Source organism: Rhineura floridana, chromosome 6 (genome assembly GCF_030035675.1).
Source record: "Rhineura floridana isolate rRhiFlo1 chromosome 6, rRhiFlo1.hap2, whole genome shotgun sequence".
In the NCBI taxonomy this organism is placed as follows: Eukaryota; Metazoa; Chordata; class Lepidosauria; order Squamata; family Rhineuridae; genus Rhineura; species Rhineura floridana.
In genome coordinates this window covers 151,845,109-151,862,780 of record NC_084485.1, presented here as the reverse complement: position 1 = coordinate 151,862,780, position 17,672 = coordinate 151,845,109, and the positions used below count along the sequence as shown (strand labels likewise).

The following is a 17,672-nucleotide window of genomic DNA, read 5'->3' as shown; positions in this document are numbered from 1 at the left end:
ACATAAAACAGAAATATAGAGCTTCGTCAGCCTTTTAAACTGCTGTATTGAAACAATCTCACATACCAGAAGGGTTACTGAGAAGTTTTCATCATTAGTCAATGAGTTAAATCCTAACTCAAAAGGAAGAAATCTCATCTAAATGGTCTTCCTTCACAAGAAAATGCATACCTTTTTTCAATAAAACAGAAGGGTACAGAAACAGAAGAGCAAAGAAGCAAAATCTTCTTTGTGGGCAGCACCGAGTCCTTCTGTAGCTTTTAATGGCGTAAGGACTTTGCCATTTCAGATCAGTAAGTTTATCAGTAATATGTCAAGGAAAAAATGCCAAAAAATCTAATACATTAGAGATTTTTCTACTATAATTTTACAGAGTTATGCACAATCATGTAAAAATCCATGCCCCTCAAATCATACCTCTCAACTATTTCACATGGAAAAGCAGTATTCTTACATTAAAAACAAACAAAAAGGAGGGAAAAAAATCAAGACCTGTTTCTGACTTACTTATTGTATATTTTCCCGTTCTTTAGCATTCCTTCCAGTTCTAAGGGGAGATACACATCCAACATTTATCACAAACCAGAGTACATTTTGATTGCTGCAAAGATCATATGGCATTTCCTGGTCCAAGCTATTGGAACTTTGTCATATGCTTGTTCTTCAGAATAAAATAAAATAAACTGCTCTTCTCTTCATCGTGCTTTCCTAAAGAATCTCTCTCATGAGCTGCTTCAATTACATAGGAAAGCTGGTGCACAGCTGTAGTGTGCTTGATGTAAAAATCTGTTTTAATAAGGGAGGGTTAAAAACCACTTATTGCTAGGAAACAGCACAGAATTTTAATAGGCTTAAGTTAGACAAAATGCAAAGAAATCTTCTCAAGAAATCCTTGAGATTAAGACAACTACTGATCATATTTAACTAGCGAAGAACAATGAAAACCCTACGTATTCTACTTGAAACCTGGCAACAATGCAATTCTCTGATACTGAGGCTACATTAGTCTTACTTCTTTTCCCAGTGGAGGTAGTTCAGATCTAAGTAGTAAACAGGCAATTCTTTCTGGATTGAAGTGAACAGAATTCCTACCTGAAAAATTCTATTTTCCTAAGCATATTACTTGCTAAATGGAACCTCTTCAAACCAGGCATTTCTCCTTCAGTTTGGCTTCAACTTCCTGGTAGAAAATGCCTGCTAGAAGTGAAAGCAACCTGCCTTTGTGGTTTCATTGTCACAGTGACTCAGCTTGGATACATGATAATGTGTGCACAAAGACACCTGTTGGAGGAGGAAGTAGGGAGCAGAACTTCCTGTGATCCCATGCTCCCTACCAGGAAGAGATGAAGTTACAACTATCAGCCTATATACTGTAACTACCTTCACTCCTTTCTTAAAATTATGTGACAGAGACCAAAGGAGGTGGGGAATAAAAGATCCCAAATTAAAAAACCTTCAATAGTATCCAGATACCTTTTAAATTAATTATTTAATATAAAAAATATTAGGAGTTAGATGTAGTATATCCCACCCTAATCTAAAGCAGCTTTTTGTGGATTTTCAAGTGACATAGTTTGCCCCTTTCTATTCTTAACAAGTGAAAACAGCCACAACATTAATCTCAAACACACATCCGCTAGCTCCCCATTCTAGCTACCTACACTTTGGCTTCCTAGGAGACAAAACAGGAGGCAGGAATCACTCCATTCTGTGATTCCTTCCACTTTCTTACTGAGTTGTGCAGAGATCCCACGTGCAGAGATCCCTTTAAAAATTTCAAACCATTTTCTGTAGAATAATTTACTGTCACTAGTAACTTGCCGCCCTGGGCTCCTGCTGGGAGGAAGGGCGGGATATAAATCAAATACTAAAACAAACAAACAAACAAATAAATACACTGCTTTCTCTACTTTGAATTAAACACTGCTACTGCTTGAAGATTTCACAATGATGTTGTAGTAGAAGTCATGGCGGAAGTGGTTTTACACCCTCCTTTCTTTACTCTAGATTTCATGTATGAGCAAATTTAACCAGACATTTTCCAGTCCTAATTTAAACATTTGTTCTAAACTTGGCATGCATGTGCAGGCGCACATTCCACACCGGACTGTCGGATTTTAATTCATTGTTAACAAGGTATTTAAAGTTATGGTAAATATAAATAACAGGGCCCTGCTAGAACAGATCACAGGTCCATCTAGATCAGCATCCTGTTTGCTAGAATAGCAACCTGACAATTAAGGGGAAATAGAAGCTTATATAGGAATCTACTGTCCTTCTGACTGGCTTAAGGTTGGGGACTAAAAATATTGCGTATAGGCCAAGTTGGAAAATAGGATAGTTAGTTGCAGATTTGAAGAGGGTAAGAGCTGTCAAGTCTGAAACTTGTAGATCTGAAAAAGGGCTGAAACACTGGAACATGTTACAGCAGTTCAGTACTGCAGCAGAAGCCAGCAGAGGACTGTGAAGAGACTCAAAAGCTGAACAGAAGTTGCAAATGGATACATATTGACTTCATTAGGGAAACAGTCTAGAATAAGCAAAGTGTTATCTCTCTTTTTTATTATTTCATGTTGTTGTTATGTGCCTTCAAGTCGATTATGACTTATGGCAACCCTATGAATCAGCGACCTCCAAGAGCATCTCTCATGAACCACCCTGTTCAGATCTTGTAAGTTCAGGTCTGTGGCTTCCTTTATGGAATCAATCCATCTCTTGTTTGGCCTTCCTCTTTTCCTACTCCCTTCTGTTTTTCACAGCATTATTGTCTTTTCTAGGGAATCAGGTCTTCTCATTATGCGTCCAAAGTACGATAACCTCAGTTTCATCATTTTAGCTTCTAGTGATAGTTCTGGTTTAATTTGTTCTGACATGCAATTATTTGTCTTTCTCACGGTCCATGGTATCCGCAAAGCTCTCCTCCAACACCACATTTCAAATGAGTTGATTTTTCTCTTAACCGCCTTTTTCACTGTCCAACTTTCACATCCATACATAGAGATCAGAAATACCATGGTCTGAATGATCCTGACTTTAGTGTTCAGCGATACATCTTTGCATTTGATTATTATTTCATACAAGCTACATTTATTTTTTAAATTATTTTCTCAAACTGTTTGCATTAATAAAATCTTATGTAAAAGCGTATTTTGTTGAGGAAAAAAATTGGTCTGAGGACTGTCTAACTGCCATACCACTATACCCAGTATTAGGAGGAGGTTGGGCCAGTGAAGTCCAGAAGATTAAATGGCTCTTTAGTGGAGACAGTCAGAGGGAGGGATTAGTAGGAAGGACCACTGGTACATATATATTTTAAAAGACCTGGGGCACAGACCCATGACAGATCTCTGGGCAACTCAGGATGTCAGGTGGCTGGGGTCTTACTAGCACTGCACTTTGCAACATGCACAGCTACACTGTAAGCAAAGTTTAAAAAAATGGTTTTAAAAAAAGGAAGGAAGGGGCAGGAGATATGGGGCCTAATGCAGAAGATCAGGGTTCCTGCCTCCTGAGCCACCCCTAATAATGCCCTTCTGCAAAAACAATAGCTGTCTCCCGTTCTGGCTCCTCTGCAAATGGTATTTAGTGGCATATCACTCATGAACCTGATAGTTCCACATAGCCATCCTGAGTAGTAGCCAATGACAGGCATCCTCCATAATTTTTTCTAATCCCCTTTTAAAGACATCTATGCTAAGGCCAAACTATGTCCTGCGGCAGAGGATTCGATAAATTAACTTATAAACTATGTGAAGAAGTACGTCCTGAATCTCTTGCCAATCAGTTTCTTTAAATGACATTAAGTTAAAGTGTTATGAGAAAGATCAATTTCATCCCACTTTTCTCCTAATGAAATTCTCCCTAATAAAATATCATTTTATACATTTCTGTCAAAAGCTTTTTGGAAGTCCAAATCCAAATACCAGTGGTTCCTAAATTAAATCTTAATTTCACACACATGCTCATGGGGTCTGAACTGGTGGTGACTGACCAGGAATGAAACCTTGGTTGCAATGAAGATTTGTTTGACGTGCCTTCCGCTTAGCTCGTTTGTCCCGTTCGCTCTGTATTTGTGCTTCTTCAAAGTCCACAGCACCTTTGATAATAGCCGACCTCCATTTGGGACATTCATGGGCCAAGGCTTCCCAGTTGTCGATGTTCATGTTACATTTTTTTAGATTCACTTTAAGAACATCTTTAAACCTCCTTTGCTGTCCACCGATGTTCCGTTTTCCATCCTTAACTTGGGAGTAAAGTAGCTGCTTTGGAAGACGGTGATTAGGCATTCGAACAACATGGCCGGCCAGCGAAGTTGATGTTGAAGGATCATTGTTTCAACACTGGTGGTCTTTGCTTCTTCCAAAACGCTAACATTAGTCCGTCTGTCTTCCCAAGTAATTTGCAGAATTTTCTGGAGGCAGTGTTGGTGGAATCTTTCAAGAAGCTGGGAGTGGCGTTTATAAATGGTCCATGTTTCACAGGCATACAGTAAGGTCGGTAGTACAATGGCTTTGTAAATAAGCATTTTTGTCTCCCTGCGAATATCCCGATCCTTGAATACTCTATGCTTCATTTGGGAGAATGCGGCACTCGCAGAGCTCAGACGATGTTGAATTTCAGCATCGATGCCAGCTTTTACAGAGAGATGGCTGCAGAGATAGGGGAAGTGATCAAGGTTCGCAAACGTCACACCATTAAGTGCAATAGATTCTTTATCCTTAAGAAGTTTGCTACCATCCATTGAACGTAAGGGATTTGTACTGTAATTTGTTGGTCCATAGATGGCCTTTGTGGCATTAAAAAAGCCCCGTGCATCGTGAGCATCTGCAAAGTGCTGGATTTCTTCAGCTTTCTTTAACCACCAGGCGTTCTTAAATTCTCTAGTTCTTCTTTGGACCTCAGCCTTTGCGCTAGCATAGATTTTTTTCTTAGCAGCACAGTTGTCTTTCTGCCATATCTGGAAGGCTTTCCTTTTCTTGTGGATATGTTCAATCTCACTATCATCCTTATCAAACCAATCCTGATGTTTCTTAGTTTGGTATCCAATAGTTTGTTCACATGCTGCAATAATGGATGTCTTCAGTTTAATCCAGTGTTCCCCGACATTTTCAGGGAGTTCCATCGGTAGATGTTTCTTGAGAGTTACTTGAAAGCAGGCTCGCTTAATAGGATCTTGAAGGGCATGGATGTTCATTTTACGCCTTGGTTTTCTTCCTTGGAGCCTACGATGAGGAACAATATTAATGGCCGTAGTGGATCGAATTAATCGGTGATCTGTCCAGCAGTCATCAGCACTACTCATGGCCCTAGTGAGGAGCACATCACGACGATCTGTGGCACAGACGATTACATAATCCAGGAGATGCCAGTGTTTAGACCGAGGGTGCTTCCATGATGTTTTAAATTTATTTTTATGACAAAAGAGTGTGTTTGTAATAACAAGATTATGCTCTGCACATTTAGTCAGAAATAGAATGCCATTCAGGTTGCTATTGCCAACTCCTTCTTTCCCAATGGTTTCTGGCCATAAATCAAAATCACGCCCAACTCTTGCATTGAAATCACCCAAGAGGATAATTTTATCCTCCTTAGGTATCTCTGATAAGATGGTGTCCAGCTGGTTATAAAAATTTTCCTTGATGTCTTCATCAGCATCTAATATTGGTGCATAAGCACTTACAATAGTTGCCTGTTGGTTTTTGGCAAGTTTTAACCGGAGACTTGAGAGTCGTTCATTAATGCCAATAGAAACTTCTGACAAGAACTTCACAAGATTATTAATAGCAAAGCCTACTCCATGTATTCATCATTCTTGTTCAGGCAGTCCTTTCCAGAAGAAGGTATAACCTCCTTTTTCTTCCTTCAGTTGTCCTTCTCCTGCTCTTTGAGTTTCTTGGAGTGCTGCTATATCAATATTAAAAAGTCTCAACTCCCTCGCGATGATGGCAGTCCTGCATTCAGGATGTTCACTATCTGTATTGTCCAGCAATGTCCATATATTCCATGTTCCAAAATTCAATTGTCTTTTGCAACCGCTAAGTGGTGACCCCACTGGACGCAGTAATCTAGTCGAGGAGAGAGATGAGGCAGACTATGTTTAGGGCACCTTTTCTAGCCCCCTCCCCATATGGGTGGATCCTGAATAGGACTGCTCAGTCATGGATATAGCTGCCGAACTATTCAACTGTCTCGGTCCTTAAGCCAGGACGACTGAGTCTGTATCCACCGCCCATGTGCCGGTCCATGACTAGGAGCTTCCAGATTTCACAGTCCTGCCCCTGTCGCCATTTGCCGATCGCCATGGGACTTTTGGTTTGGTTTGCTTGGAAGACGCCTGTGCGTGAATTTGTTTAATGTGGGGAGATCGGCACACGATGATCAACACACAATCTTGACAGAAAAAGGCTTTGATCCAATGGCATGGATACCACAACGATTGGAAGTCTTTTATCTGCTGCAGCCTTCATCTGCCTTCACAGCCGTTGTAAATTACACATTGTTGTCCTCCACCTGTTCTGCCGTTGAGAACTTTCTTGGATCGTTCTTTGCCTGGTTCCTCTCCCTTGACCTTACCGCCATAGGTGACCCTGCTGGGAGTACATGATTCCCAACGGCATCGCTCACAGGGTTCATTGGAACATGCAAGCCCACTCACCACTACAAGGTGACGATCCCGCGAGGTGCTGATGGAATTAAATAGTTATAGATTGCCTAGCTAAATGTATCTTCAAGGACTAATTGTCCTATCATCAACTTTGTTTTCTCTGAGAAGTCCTCTTTCTCTTTATCCTCAGTAACATGACAGTCTCCCAGGCATACCATCTTGGCTCCAGCAATTCCCTCCTGCTGTCATGGCCCCGTCAGAGGACTCATCAGACGAGGATGACTCGGGAGTAACAGCAGCAGACCCAGAAGCAGCAGACCCAGAAGGAGAAATGGAAGAAACTCCTGAGAACCCAGCTCCTTCTCCCCCTCAGCTGCAGAGCACCCCAGACACAGCTGAAGTCCACTTAAGGCCAAAACGCTGATGGCTCACACCTGCTGACAAACCTGCTCCTTAAAAGTCAAACCTTGGGTTCAGCTTGTTGCTGACTACAACGTCAGGCGTGACCACTGTGTGTCTTCCTATCCCCTGAACCTTGACTTGGACTGTTCTCTCGGCAAACTAGACCCGGACCTTCACTGATGTCTCTTCTGTATTTCTGGCTTGGCACGTAAGCTTTGAACGGCCTCTGCCCTTATCTTGCTTCCTCCTTGCTAGCCTGGCAGATTTATAGCCAAGCTGCCGGCTGAGGACTTACGGCCTGGCAATTACCAAGGAATCTCCAGCCCTGCCTGCACCCCCACCGACACTGCTGTCTCAGTGAAGAGCTGACACCTGCAAATAATTGTGTTTGACACCAAATGGCATTTTGACTCCTCTGAATACCACTTACCATGAAAACCCTATTCATAGGGTCACCATAAGTCAAGATTGACTTGAAGGCAGTCCATTTCCAAATATGTGAAAATATATAGCTAAAAATAACATTAACGGGAACAGCACCTGATCCAGCAGAGCTCCTGAACTTTGAAACAAGGGGGAGTGTGGCCCCATACAGAATAAGCTGTATACTACTCTGAGATCTCCTGAACCATCAACCATCAACACTTCCACCTTGTGTAGATGAAGTCAAACAAACTTATAAAGGCCATGTTTACAAGACAGACATGTATTACCCAGACTTTCTGTCCTTCATGGAAATGGAGATGAGGAGCTGTTAGCCTCCTTAAACAATAACTCTTCTGGGACCAAAGCCAAGGCTCCCTTCTGCCTCCTGATGCAGAGTCTGCTAAAATGGTGGGTTTTTTTTTTAATTTGGGAAGAACTTTAGATACAAAGTTGCCACTCATAATATTGCCATAAAATTGGTCAAGAGAAGAACAAGACATTTCTGCTTTATCACACATTCACTAGTTGTGATGTTGCCATTATCATTTGCTGGAAAAGGGAGAATCACAGCATAGGACACATGATCAGTTTTCCCAGACATACCCAATTTAGGGGGTGGAACTACAGATTCTTGTTTGTTTTATACACAATGCAGCCACTAAGACTGTGATCTGAAGAGGAATGAGGGGAGTGGCTTCTTAATCTATTTTCCTCAAACAATTTTGCTTCCACCCAATCTTTGTAGAGTAATGAAGTCACATAATGTCTTGTATTTTTCACTAGCTAGCGGAACCTGAAAGGTGACTGCAAGAACCAAGAACTAGGAAAGCCAAATGTTTAAGGTTCAGCTATTTTCTAGTTTGCCATTGCTTGAGATCTGGCAGTATTTCTGGTAAACAGTTTAAATCTTCATAATTGATCTTTGGTCTCCATAGATTTTTTTAAAAAAGTGAAAGCTGATAACCTTAATTGAAAAAGCTAACACAGAAACCAATATATGTCAAGAAAATAATTATAAAAACTCAAATACAAACATTGAATATAGATAACAAAATATGAATGCTAAACATCATGGCACAGAGGAGGTTGATCTGGATCCATCCACTAGCCAAAGGAGAAGCTGCAGGGAGTGAGCTTTCTTTCTTGATTTATTTTTTACATTTATATACCACCCATCCAGCCAAGTTCTCTGGGATTCCCCCATCCCTTACAAGTGTTCTCAGAGTTAGTACTTGAAGTTGCTTTTTCCTTCCTCCCTGCAATCCCTTTTCCTTGTGTCTCTTAGGCTTACTACTTAGCTAAGGGCAGGGCCTGTCTCATTATTGACTGCTATGAGCCACTCTGGGAGCCTTATTCAGTTAAAGGGCAAAAATACTTTTAACTATATATAGCAATTGCTCATGTACAAGTAATAATAAACTAGGTAAACGATAACATATCCATATGAAATTGTATTACCATGCATTTCAACCTAATAGGAGGTTTTCTAACCCACTTGAGTGGGAGGGGTGATGGGGAAACAGAGGAAATTAGTGAAATTCACCTCTCTCCCCCCTTCTGTAACCAGAACCCACTCACACCCAACCCACTGATTTCATAGATGAATAAACAGATACAAAATCACAAGAGTTTCCTTTGTTATTATCAAATTGTGGTTCACGCCTGTAGTTCTGATTTTGAAGTATAAGGAACTTAAACACTTTATTGGGCTCTTTACACAATCAAATTCCATTATGAATATCATTATCTTATGGTGGGAGAAAACAATAGCTGAATTAACCAATGAGAGAGAGAAAAGGAAACAAATCTATCGGCGTTAATGTTATCTCCATAATAACTACTCTGCTACGAGTATCCTCCTCACATTGACCTCCATGGAACAAGTTACAAAACCTAAGGGTGCCAGTAACTACTCTCCCTGCACAGAGAACACATGGGTATAATCTGAAAACATACTTAGACCGTTCTATTCAGCCAATGTTATACATCTGCCATTATCAGTGGGTTTATGTAAGATAGAAAGTTTTCAAACAAAGTTAAGATTATGTTATAGATCCAGGTTTCTCATTTATTCAAAGTATGTTGGGGCAGCAGTGGTGGGAAAAATGTGATGATATAGAAAGGAAAAGACATGACCTAGATGTTTAACTTTATTTTTTAAAAAAACTTTGCTCTGTTTCTTTGATCCAACTGCTAAAGGGGAGGCTTAATTTTACCTTATTTACAGACAAAATGATACTTCTTACCTTTACATTGCAGGCCTGTTCCATAAGCCTTCTAGCATTCTCTTCAGCTCTGTACCTCTTGGGCAGCTGTACCCTAAAGAACTTCAAAGCCCCTTCAAAATCAGCTTGGAGAAGATCCTCCTTAGAGGTCTGTAATGAAATACATTTGAGAACTAGTGTAAGCTCAGAAGATAATCACACTGGCTCTGTTATGGGCTGGACTCATAATCTATTGAATATATTTAACAACATATAGCATTTATGTGAGCACAAATCCCTGTTCCAGTAGGAGGCAGGAGGGAGAGGAGCTGTTCTCTGAAGACAAGAGCTCATTCATAGAAAATTTCAGACAGAGCAACATGAGAGTTTAACAAGCTGATGTACTTATTGATCTATACCTAGAAGCTAATCTGGAAGAGTCGGTCATTGTAGAAATTTGCAAAGGAAAAGCAGTAATATTAGAGTCCTGGAGATATTCTTTGTTTCTCAAGTTTCTAGATGATTTTTCTAAAACTGTTAAAAGCTCTTGTAAAGCTTCACATATGACAGAACATAACAGCAAAAAGTGTTCACATATAACAAAGGCCTCAACCAAGTGAAAAGGTGCAAATATAAGTAAAAATATGGGTAAGGAAATGTACACCAGCTATAACATTTCTCACAATATTGAAATATTAGGTAAGCTGTGTTAAAAACAAAACACAAGCTCATAACTTTGAAAAGGCTTAATTTAAGGCAGAGCTCAGCCTCTGAACCTGTTTTCAGATTGTGTACGCACCATACTTTTAAATCACCCCCCTCCCCAAAAAAAGGAATCCTGGGAACTGTAGTTTGTTAATGGTGCTGGGAATTGTAGCTTTATGAGGGATAACAACACAGAATAAGAGCCTGCTGGATCAGGCCAATGGCACATCTAGTCCAGTATCCTGTTCTCGTAGTGGCCAACCAAATGTCCTTGGGAAGCCTGCAAGCAGAATCTGAGTGCAACAGCACTCTCCCTAGCTGTGATTCCCAGCAACTGGTGTTCAGAGGGCTACTGCCTCAGACAATGGAAGTAGAACATAGCCATTATGGCTAGCAGCCTTCATGAATGTGGCTAATCCTTTTTAAAAGTCATTCAAGTTGGTGGCCATCATTACATCTTGTGGGAGAGAATTCCATAGTTTTACTAAGTGTTGTGTGAAGTATTTTTTTTTGTCTTCATTCTTTCAACATTCAATAACTTTGGATGTCCCCGAGTTCTAGTATTATGAGAGAGAGAGAGAGAGAGAGAGAGAAAATTCTCTATCTTCTCCACACCATGCATAACTTTATACACTTCTATCATGTCCTCTGTTACTTGCCTTTTCTTTAAACTAAGAAACTCCAAATGTTGTAACCTTTCCGCATAGGACAGTTGCTCCTTTTGGTTGCCCTTTTAAGGACATAAGAACATAAGAAGAGCCTCCTGGATCAGGCCAGTGGCCCATCTAGTCCAGCATCCTGTTCTCACAGTGGCCAACCAGGTGCCCGGGGGGAGCCCGCAAGCAGGACCTGAGTGGAAGAACACTCTCCCCTCCTGAGGCTTCCAGCAACTGGTTTTCAGAAACATACTGCCTCTGACTAGGGTGGCAGAGCACAGCCATCACGGCTAGTAGCCATTGATAGCCCTGTCCTCTATGAATTTGTCTAATCTTCTTTTAAAGCCATCCAAGCTGGTGGCCATTACTGCGTCTTGTGGGAGCAAATTCCCACAACTATGCGCTGAGTAAAGAAGTACTTCCTTTTGTCTGTCCTGAATCTTCCAACATTCAGCTTCTTTGAATGTCCACGAGTTCTAGTATTATGAGAGGGAGAAAAACTTTTCTGAACCTTTCTGAACCTGAAAAGGTTTTCTGAACCTTTTCCAGCTCTACACTACCTCGTTTAAGATGAAGTGACCAGAACTGTACAGAGTATTCAAAATGCAGTTGCACCATAGGTTTTTGTAACAGCATTATGATATCAGCAGTTTTATTTTCAATATCTTTCCTAATGATCCCTAGCACGCAATTTGCCTTTTTCACTGCCGATACACACTGGATCGACATCTTTATTGAGCTATGCACAACTACTCTAAGATATTGTTCCTGGATAATCACTGTCAGTTCAGACCCTATGAGCATATATATGAATTCAGATTTTTTTTGCCCCAACATGCATCACTTTAAATTTGTTTACATTGAATTGCATTTGCCATTTTACCACCCATTCACTCAGTTTGCAGATATCCTTTGGGAGCTCTTTGCAATCTCCTTTTGTTTTGATGACCCTGAACATTTTAGTATCATCAGCAAACTTAGCCACCTCACTGCTCACCCCAACTCCAGATTGTTTATGAACAAGTTAAAAAGCACAGGTCCCAAAATCTATCCTTTGGGGACTCCAACTTCTACATCCCTCCATTGGGAGAACTGTCTACTTATTCTTACCCTCTGCTCCCTGTTTCCTAAGTCAGGTCCTCATCCACAAGAGGTTCTCTCCTCTTATTCCATGATTGCTAAATTTACTCAGGAATCACTGGTGAGGTACCTTGTTGAAAGCTTTTTGAAAGTCCAAGTGCACTATGTCAATTGGGTCACCTCTATATGCTTGTTGACACGCTCAAAGAATAAGTTAGTGAGACAGGACTTACCCTTGCAGAAGCCATGCTGGTTCTGCTTCAGCCAGGAATTTTCTTCTATATGCTTGGTTATTTTATCTTTAACAATAGTTTCCACCAGGTTTCCTGAGACAGATGCCTTTAATTTCCAGGATCTCCCCTGGATCCTTTTTAAAAGATGTGTTACATTGGCCACTTTCCAGTCCTAAGGAGTGGAAAATCTGAGGTAGATCTGATGGACAAGTTACATATTTTTGCTAGGAGATCAGCAATTTCACTTTTGAGTTCTTTGAGAACTCTCATTTGGATGCCACCCACACTCAGCAATCTGTCAGTTTTTATTTTGTCCAATAGGCCTACAACTTCATCTCTTATACCACTGTCTGCCTCAGTTCCTCAGACTCCCTTTTGTTGATAAACTACAGTTCCCAGGATTTTTTTGGGAAAATAATGAGCTTTAAATGTATGGTGTGCTCCACCTGTCTGGGCCAGAGTCGAGCCCTGGAATGTGTGAAATCATAAAAGCAACTTTGAGCATCAGCAAATGCCTTTTTATGCTACTCAGTATCGAGAGCAAATTTCAGCACATCCAGAATAATCAGGAAGTATTTCTAGATCAGAAAGTACAACCTTTAGGAAGGCATGAGCACTAGCACATTTTGAGAGAAAGCACTGAAACAGAAATTCATCCCTATTCTCACTGTATGTCAACAATGAGGGAAAGGAAAACAGTTTTCTGAAGTAACCATTTGTTGCTGGTGGTGTAAAAGCAATAATCTTGTCCAGTTGCTTCAAAAACACAGAGAAGGAACAAGCCCCAAAGCCCCCAGACCCCTTTAATGTATGGTTCTAAATATATTTGCAAGAGAAATTATGGATGGGGTGATGGTAAGAGAGGTAACTAAGTTGTTTTCTGTGATAAATCATAACTTCTTTCCAAACTGCCTTATTGAATTTATAGAACTTAGCTCTGCTTACAAACAAAGGCAACTTTGTTCCTGCACAAATCAACAGTAGTGATATTTAAATAGCCATATTTTAGCTTAGAAAGCAGCTCCCAAACCTAAAGCACATAACCAATTAAGCTTCTCCTTCCCTACAATTAAGCACTTATTATCCTTATACTCGCACATTCCCTTCCCACCCTTGAGATTGCTGCCCTTGCTTCTCATTTCTCAATCAACCTTAGTTTGCCTGGTTCAGATGAAACAGCAAACTATAGTTTGTTGAAAGCTAGGAAGAAAAGGCAGGAATCACTCTGCCTCCTCCAGAAGGAGGAAGCACATAAGCCTCAGGCTCCTCGGGACTTCATCACTTAATGATTAAACCTGTGATTTAGCATTATGTGTGATCAATCCCAACAACATGGTGCAGATCAGAATATAGATATACAGTAATATTCATTACTAGGCAAGTTGTAATTGCAATGCCTTGAATTGTCTGGCTTCTTTTCTTAAATGGAGTTGCTAATGATAATGCATATGTCAACAAAGATCCTGCTTGTAAGAGAATGGGCCTATATCAGTTAATAGATCCATGGAAATTTTCCAAGCAGCTGCAAAATTAGCCTAAAGTGTGCGATATTTGAACACTCTTTCTCCCTCTCCCACGTATCAGGAAAACTATATCAATCTCTAATATGTATAAAAATGCAGCAGTATCGAACTGCAAATATAGTGGTAAAAAGCACCACTATTTAGGATGCATTTTAGTATACAACAACTTTGTGGCTTTCTTAGTAGATGACTAGACTACCAGACTGAAAAATTACTAACATACAAGGATCCATGGAACTGGCTGGTGGTGGTATAACTAAGCCCCTAATTCCCATTTAATGGGCCTGGTAGTGTCTGGCATAACACTTCATAATTTGCAGTAGAAAAAATATAAACTTTGGAGCATGTGAAATGCTGGAGATGTGATATTGAGACAGCAGATTTGATGCACATTTGTATTACTTCAAGTTTATAATTTATTTCAGATTATCAAGGACATTGCAAGTCCTGAGCTACTTTAGAATCCCGTTACCATGTTTATGCAGTCTATTCTTTGAGAATGTCAAGAAACAAGGTGATGGAATTATCTGATTGACATGTAACTTCTAAAAACATTTTTGTCATCTTCCACTGAAATGTAGCAGTTACAGGATGAGGACAAAAAACATTGGTAATTCACTAAAGTGAAAGGGAGGGTGGAAATAAACCAGCAGTTTTCATAGCTGAGAGAAGTAATCAGTCCCTCCCCACAGTACTGGAACCAATGTTGTTTCTCAAAATGATTTGGAGTCAGGCATGAGCAATGAGGGAACTAAGTTGCAGATAACACCAAATTACTCAGGTTGGTGAAATGGACACCAAAATGACAGAGCAACATAAACAAGTGCAAAGCAATACATACTGGCACAAAATCCCTAGCTTCACAAATACACTGATGGGTTCTAATTGACTGTCAGTGCCTAGGAAAGAAAGATTGTGTAATATTGGAAAGCTCACTGAAAGCATCAACACAGAGCACTGAAAGAGTGAAAAGGAATAGAACCAATGGGTAGGAATTATTAGGAAAAAGATAAAAATATGGTACAGAATATAAACCCATGATATTGCTGCATTTAGAATAGTGTTCAGCTCTCATCACCCCATTTCCAAAAGGGCATCACAGAACTGGGGAAAATCCTGAAAAAAGGAAACTAAAATGATATAGGATAAAGAGGTTGAGGGAAGGGCAGTAGCTCAGTGGGAGAGCATCTGTTTTGCAAGCAGAAGGTCCGAGGTTCAATTCCCAACATCTCCAGGTAAGGCTGGGAGAGAACCCTGTCTGAAACCTTGGAGAGCTGCTGCCAGTCTGTGTAAACAATACTGAGCTAAATGGATCACTGTCTGACTTAGTATAAGGCGGCTTCCAGTGTTGGGTATTTTTAGTTTTAGAATATGACAAATGTTTACAAAATTATGACTAGTGCCTGAAAAGTGTAAACCTGTATAAGTGTTGAATACTAGTACTCAGGATCATAAGAAAATAAAATATATTTCTTTATGCAACAGAACGTAAGAGAATTCACCAGGAGAGAATGGGATGATGGCCAGTTTTGTTGTTTGTTTGCCACCTGGGGCTCACTCTGGAAGGAAGGGCAGGATATAAATGTCATTTATAATAACAACAACAACAACAACAAACAACATGTGAGATACTGGGGTCAAATTACAGCAGGGAAAAGCTGTCCTAACCAGGTCCTGCTTATGAGCTTCTAGAGGCTCCTGGTGGCCATTGTTGGAAACAGAATGTTAAACTAGACAAACCTTAGTCCAACAGAGTCTGGTTTTACATTTTTATGAAGATTATAGATTTACAAGGTTGTTGAATGGCACCAAATATAAAAATATGCTACAATTTTAAATGTCAACAAAGCAGGAATTTTGTTGGAAGAATCTACAGAGGTAAAGGAGGACACTACAGGATCCATCCACAGGTGATGGTATCTGATTTGCTGAATTTCTAGCCACACACTTTTTTTTTTGCAGAGGACTAAGTTGTAGGTAGTAATATGTGTTCTCTTTCAACCTGGTGTATATTGACAATGCTTGTGGCTAAACAGATTCTTAAATATTTTCAGAACAGGTGGAGCAGGGGAAGTGCTCTTCCATATAGCAACATCTCACTCTCAGTATCAGAGTAACACTGACCTGCCTCTAGAAATGATTGCATGAAATAAGGAAATTTTGGAACCCTCAAAGTCTACAACTTGTGATGGATTACAAACAAGACAATAAAAAATTGGAATATCATTGAGTTCTAGACATGTATCTCAAGAGTCAGACACGGGGAGCTATGCCTTTTGTTTTAGCGTCATTATTGTTGAATATATTGTCAAGATGATTTAATTTCATTTTGGCAGTCTAATAAATAAACTGAAGGACTGGAATACCTGTGGTGCTAAGAAATAGAATTCTTGTAGTAAAAGAGCTTTAGGGATAGGTTTCGATCACTCAAACCTACTATTTGCCTGTCATTTGTAGTTCTGAAAATAGATGTGTTTTAACTTACTCTTAGATTGTCTTTGCTTTTTCTGATTTACATTGTAATGGCCACTGACTACAAACAATAAAATCTGACTGACTATTTGCCAGTCACAGAAGAACTGCATAGTCACCATCAAACCAAGGACTACAAATTAAATCTGCATTTATGTTACAGGGACATAGTTAATTTGTTCTATTAGATAAGAAAACACAATTTAATAGTTTCATATGAAAGTCTTCAAATAATTTTTTTTGCTACCAGACCCAATCTCATAATCAACCACAAAAATATTAGATTTGTACTATTACTGTTTACCAACAATGCAAAAATTATAGTGATACCTTAGTAGAAAGGCAAGATAGATTTTGCTGATGCTGATAATGCTGATAGTAATATCTTGAAATTGTCAAGGCCAATGGCTAGTATAATGAAGTTGATGTTGATGATGTTGAATTATTATAATATCAGCAAAATATATAATATCAAGTTTTAAACATCTGAGACACTATTGCATTTTTTTAATTTTTATTTTTTTTCATTCCAATTAAAAATTCAAAGGTATAGAAAATTGTTTGGAAATCAGATCCAACTGTGACACCATTGGCAAATAGAGGGGTGGCAATGTTGGACTCAGAAGGGAATCTAATCCAGTTCCCCTGCTCAATGTCTAGAAGGAAGACAGCCAGGAGCCATTACGTCCTAAATGTACTGCTATAAAATAGAGTAACCTTCATGCAACCACCCATGCAATAGATCCTTGGAAACAGTTGAGTGTGAAGAAGAATGGCAGATTTGCTGTGCATCTATTTCTAGAAAACAAGGATCTCACCGCAAGAAGCCGGGGCACAAACAGGCGATGCCCCATCCCCAGAAATTCCAGCACTCGACAGGCATATTCATTCACAAGCTTGCTTCTCTCATCGTGTATATCCTGGGACTTCCTGATGGGTGGTGCAAGCTTGGGAGCTGGGGTTGGGCAAGGCACCCCTTCTTCCATCAGCAAAAACCAGCAAGTATCCAGAGTGAGAAGCCCTGTCCCCTTAAGCCACAATTTCACACTGTGGTATTATCGGAGTCAGCTTTAGTTGTCTGAAAGACCAACACATTTACTCTCTAAACTAGAGACTGTCAGATACAGTCTTAAAAACTAGAAAACATATTTGCTAAATAACACAGAAGCAGCTGATATTCCAAAGTAGGCTGAAAACACAATCCAAAGACATGGATCTAAAAATGTCTGAAAATAGGGAAAATGGCAGAGAATGATGTAGAGAAAATGCTGCGATGGCCCAGCTTGCCTGTGAATGTGTGTAAGAGCAGACAGGAGCAGCAGTAAGAACCAGGCCAGTTGTAAAGCTGCAAAGAGAAAAGGGATGAG

General features: G+C 39.9%; 1 protein-coding gene across 17 annotated transcripts in view; it reads right to left on the bottom strand.

The window, feature by feature from the left end:
• The window catches only part of RABGAP1L (RAB GTPase activating protein 1 like), a 371,757-nt gene that overhangs the window by 57,774 nt on the left and 296,311 nt on the right, over positions 1–17,672 (bottom strand). For 16 of the 17 annotated variants that reach the window (XM_061634135.1, XM_061634138.1, XM_061634125.1 and 13 more), the window contains one exon: positions 9,679–9,807. In XM_061634135.1, the coding sequence (XP_061490119.1) occupies positions 9,679–9,807 (129 nt within the window). Of the gene's footprint in view, positions 1–9,678; positions 9,808–17,123; positions 17,381–17,672 lie in introns of those variants that run through there. The other variant, XM_061634147.1, reaches the window with a different exon arrangement.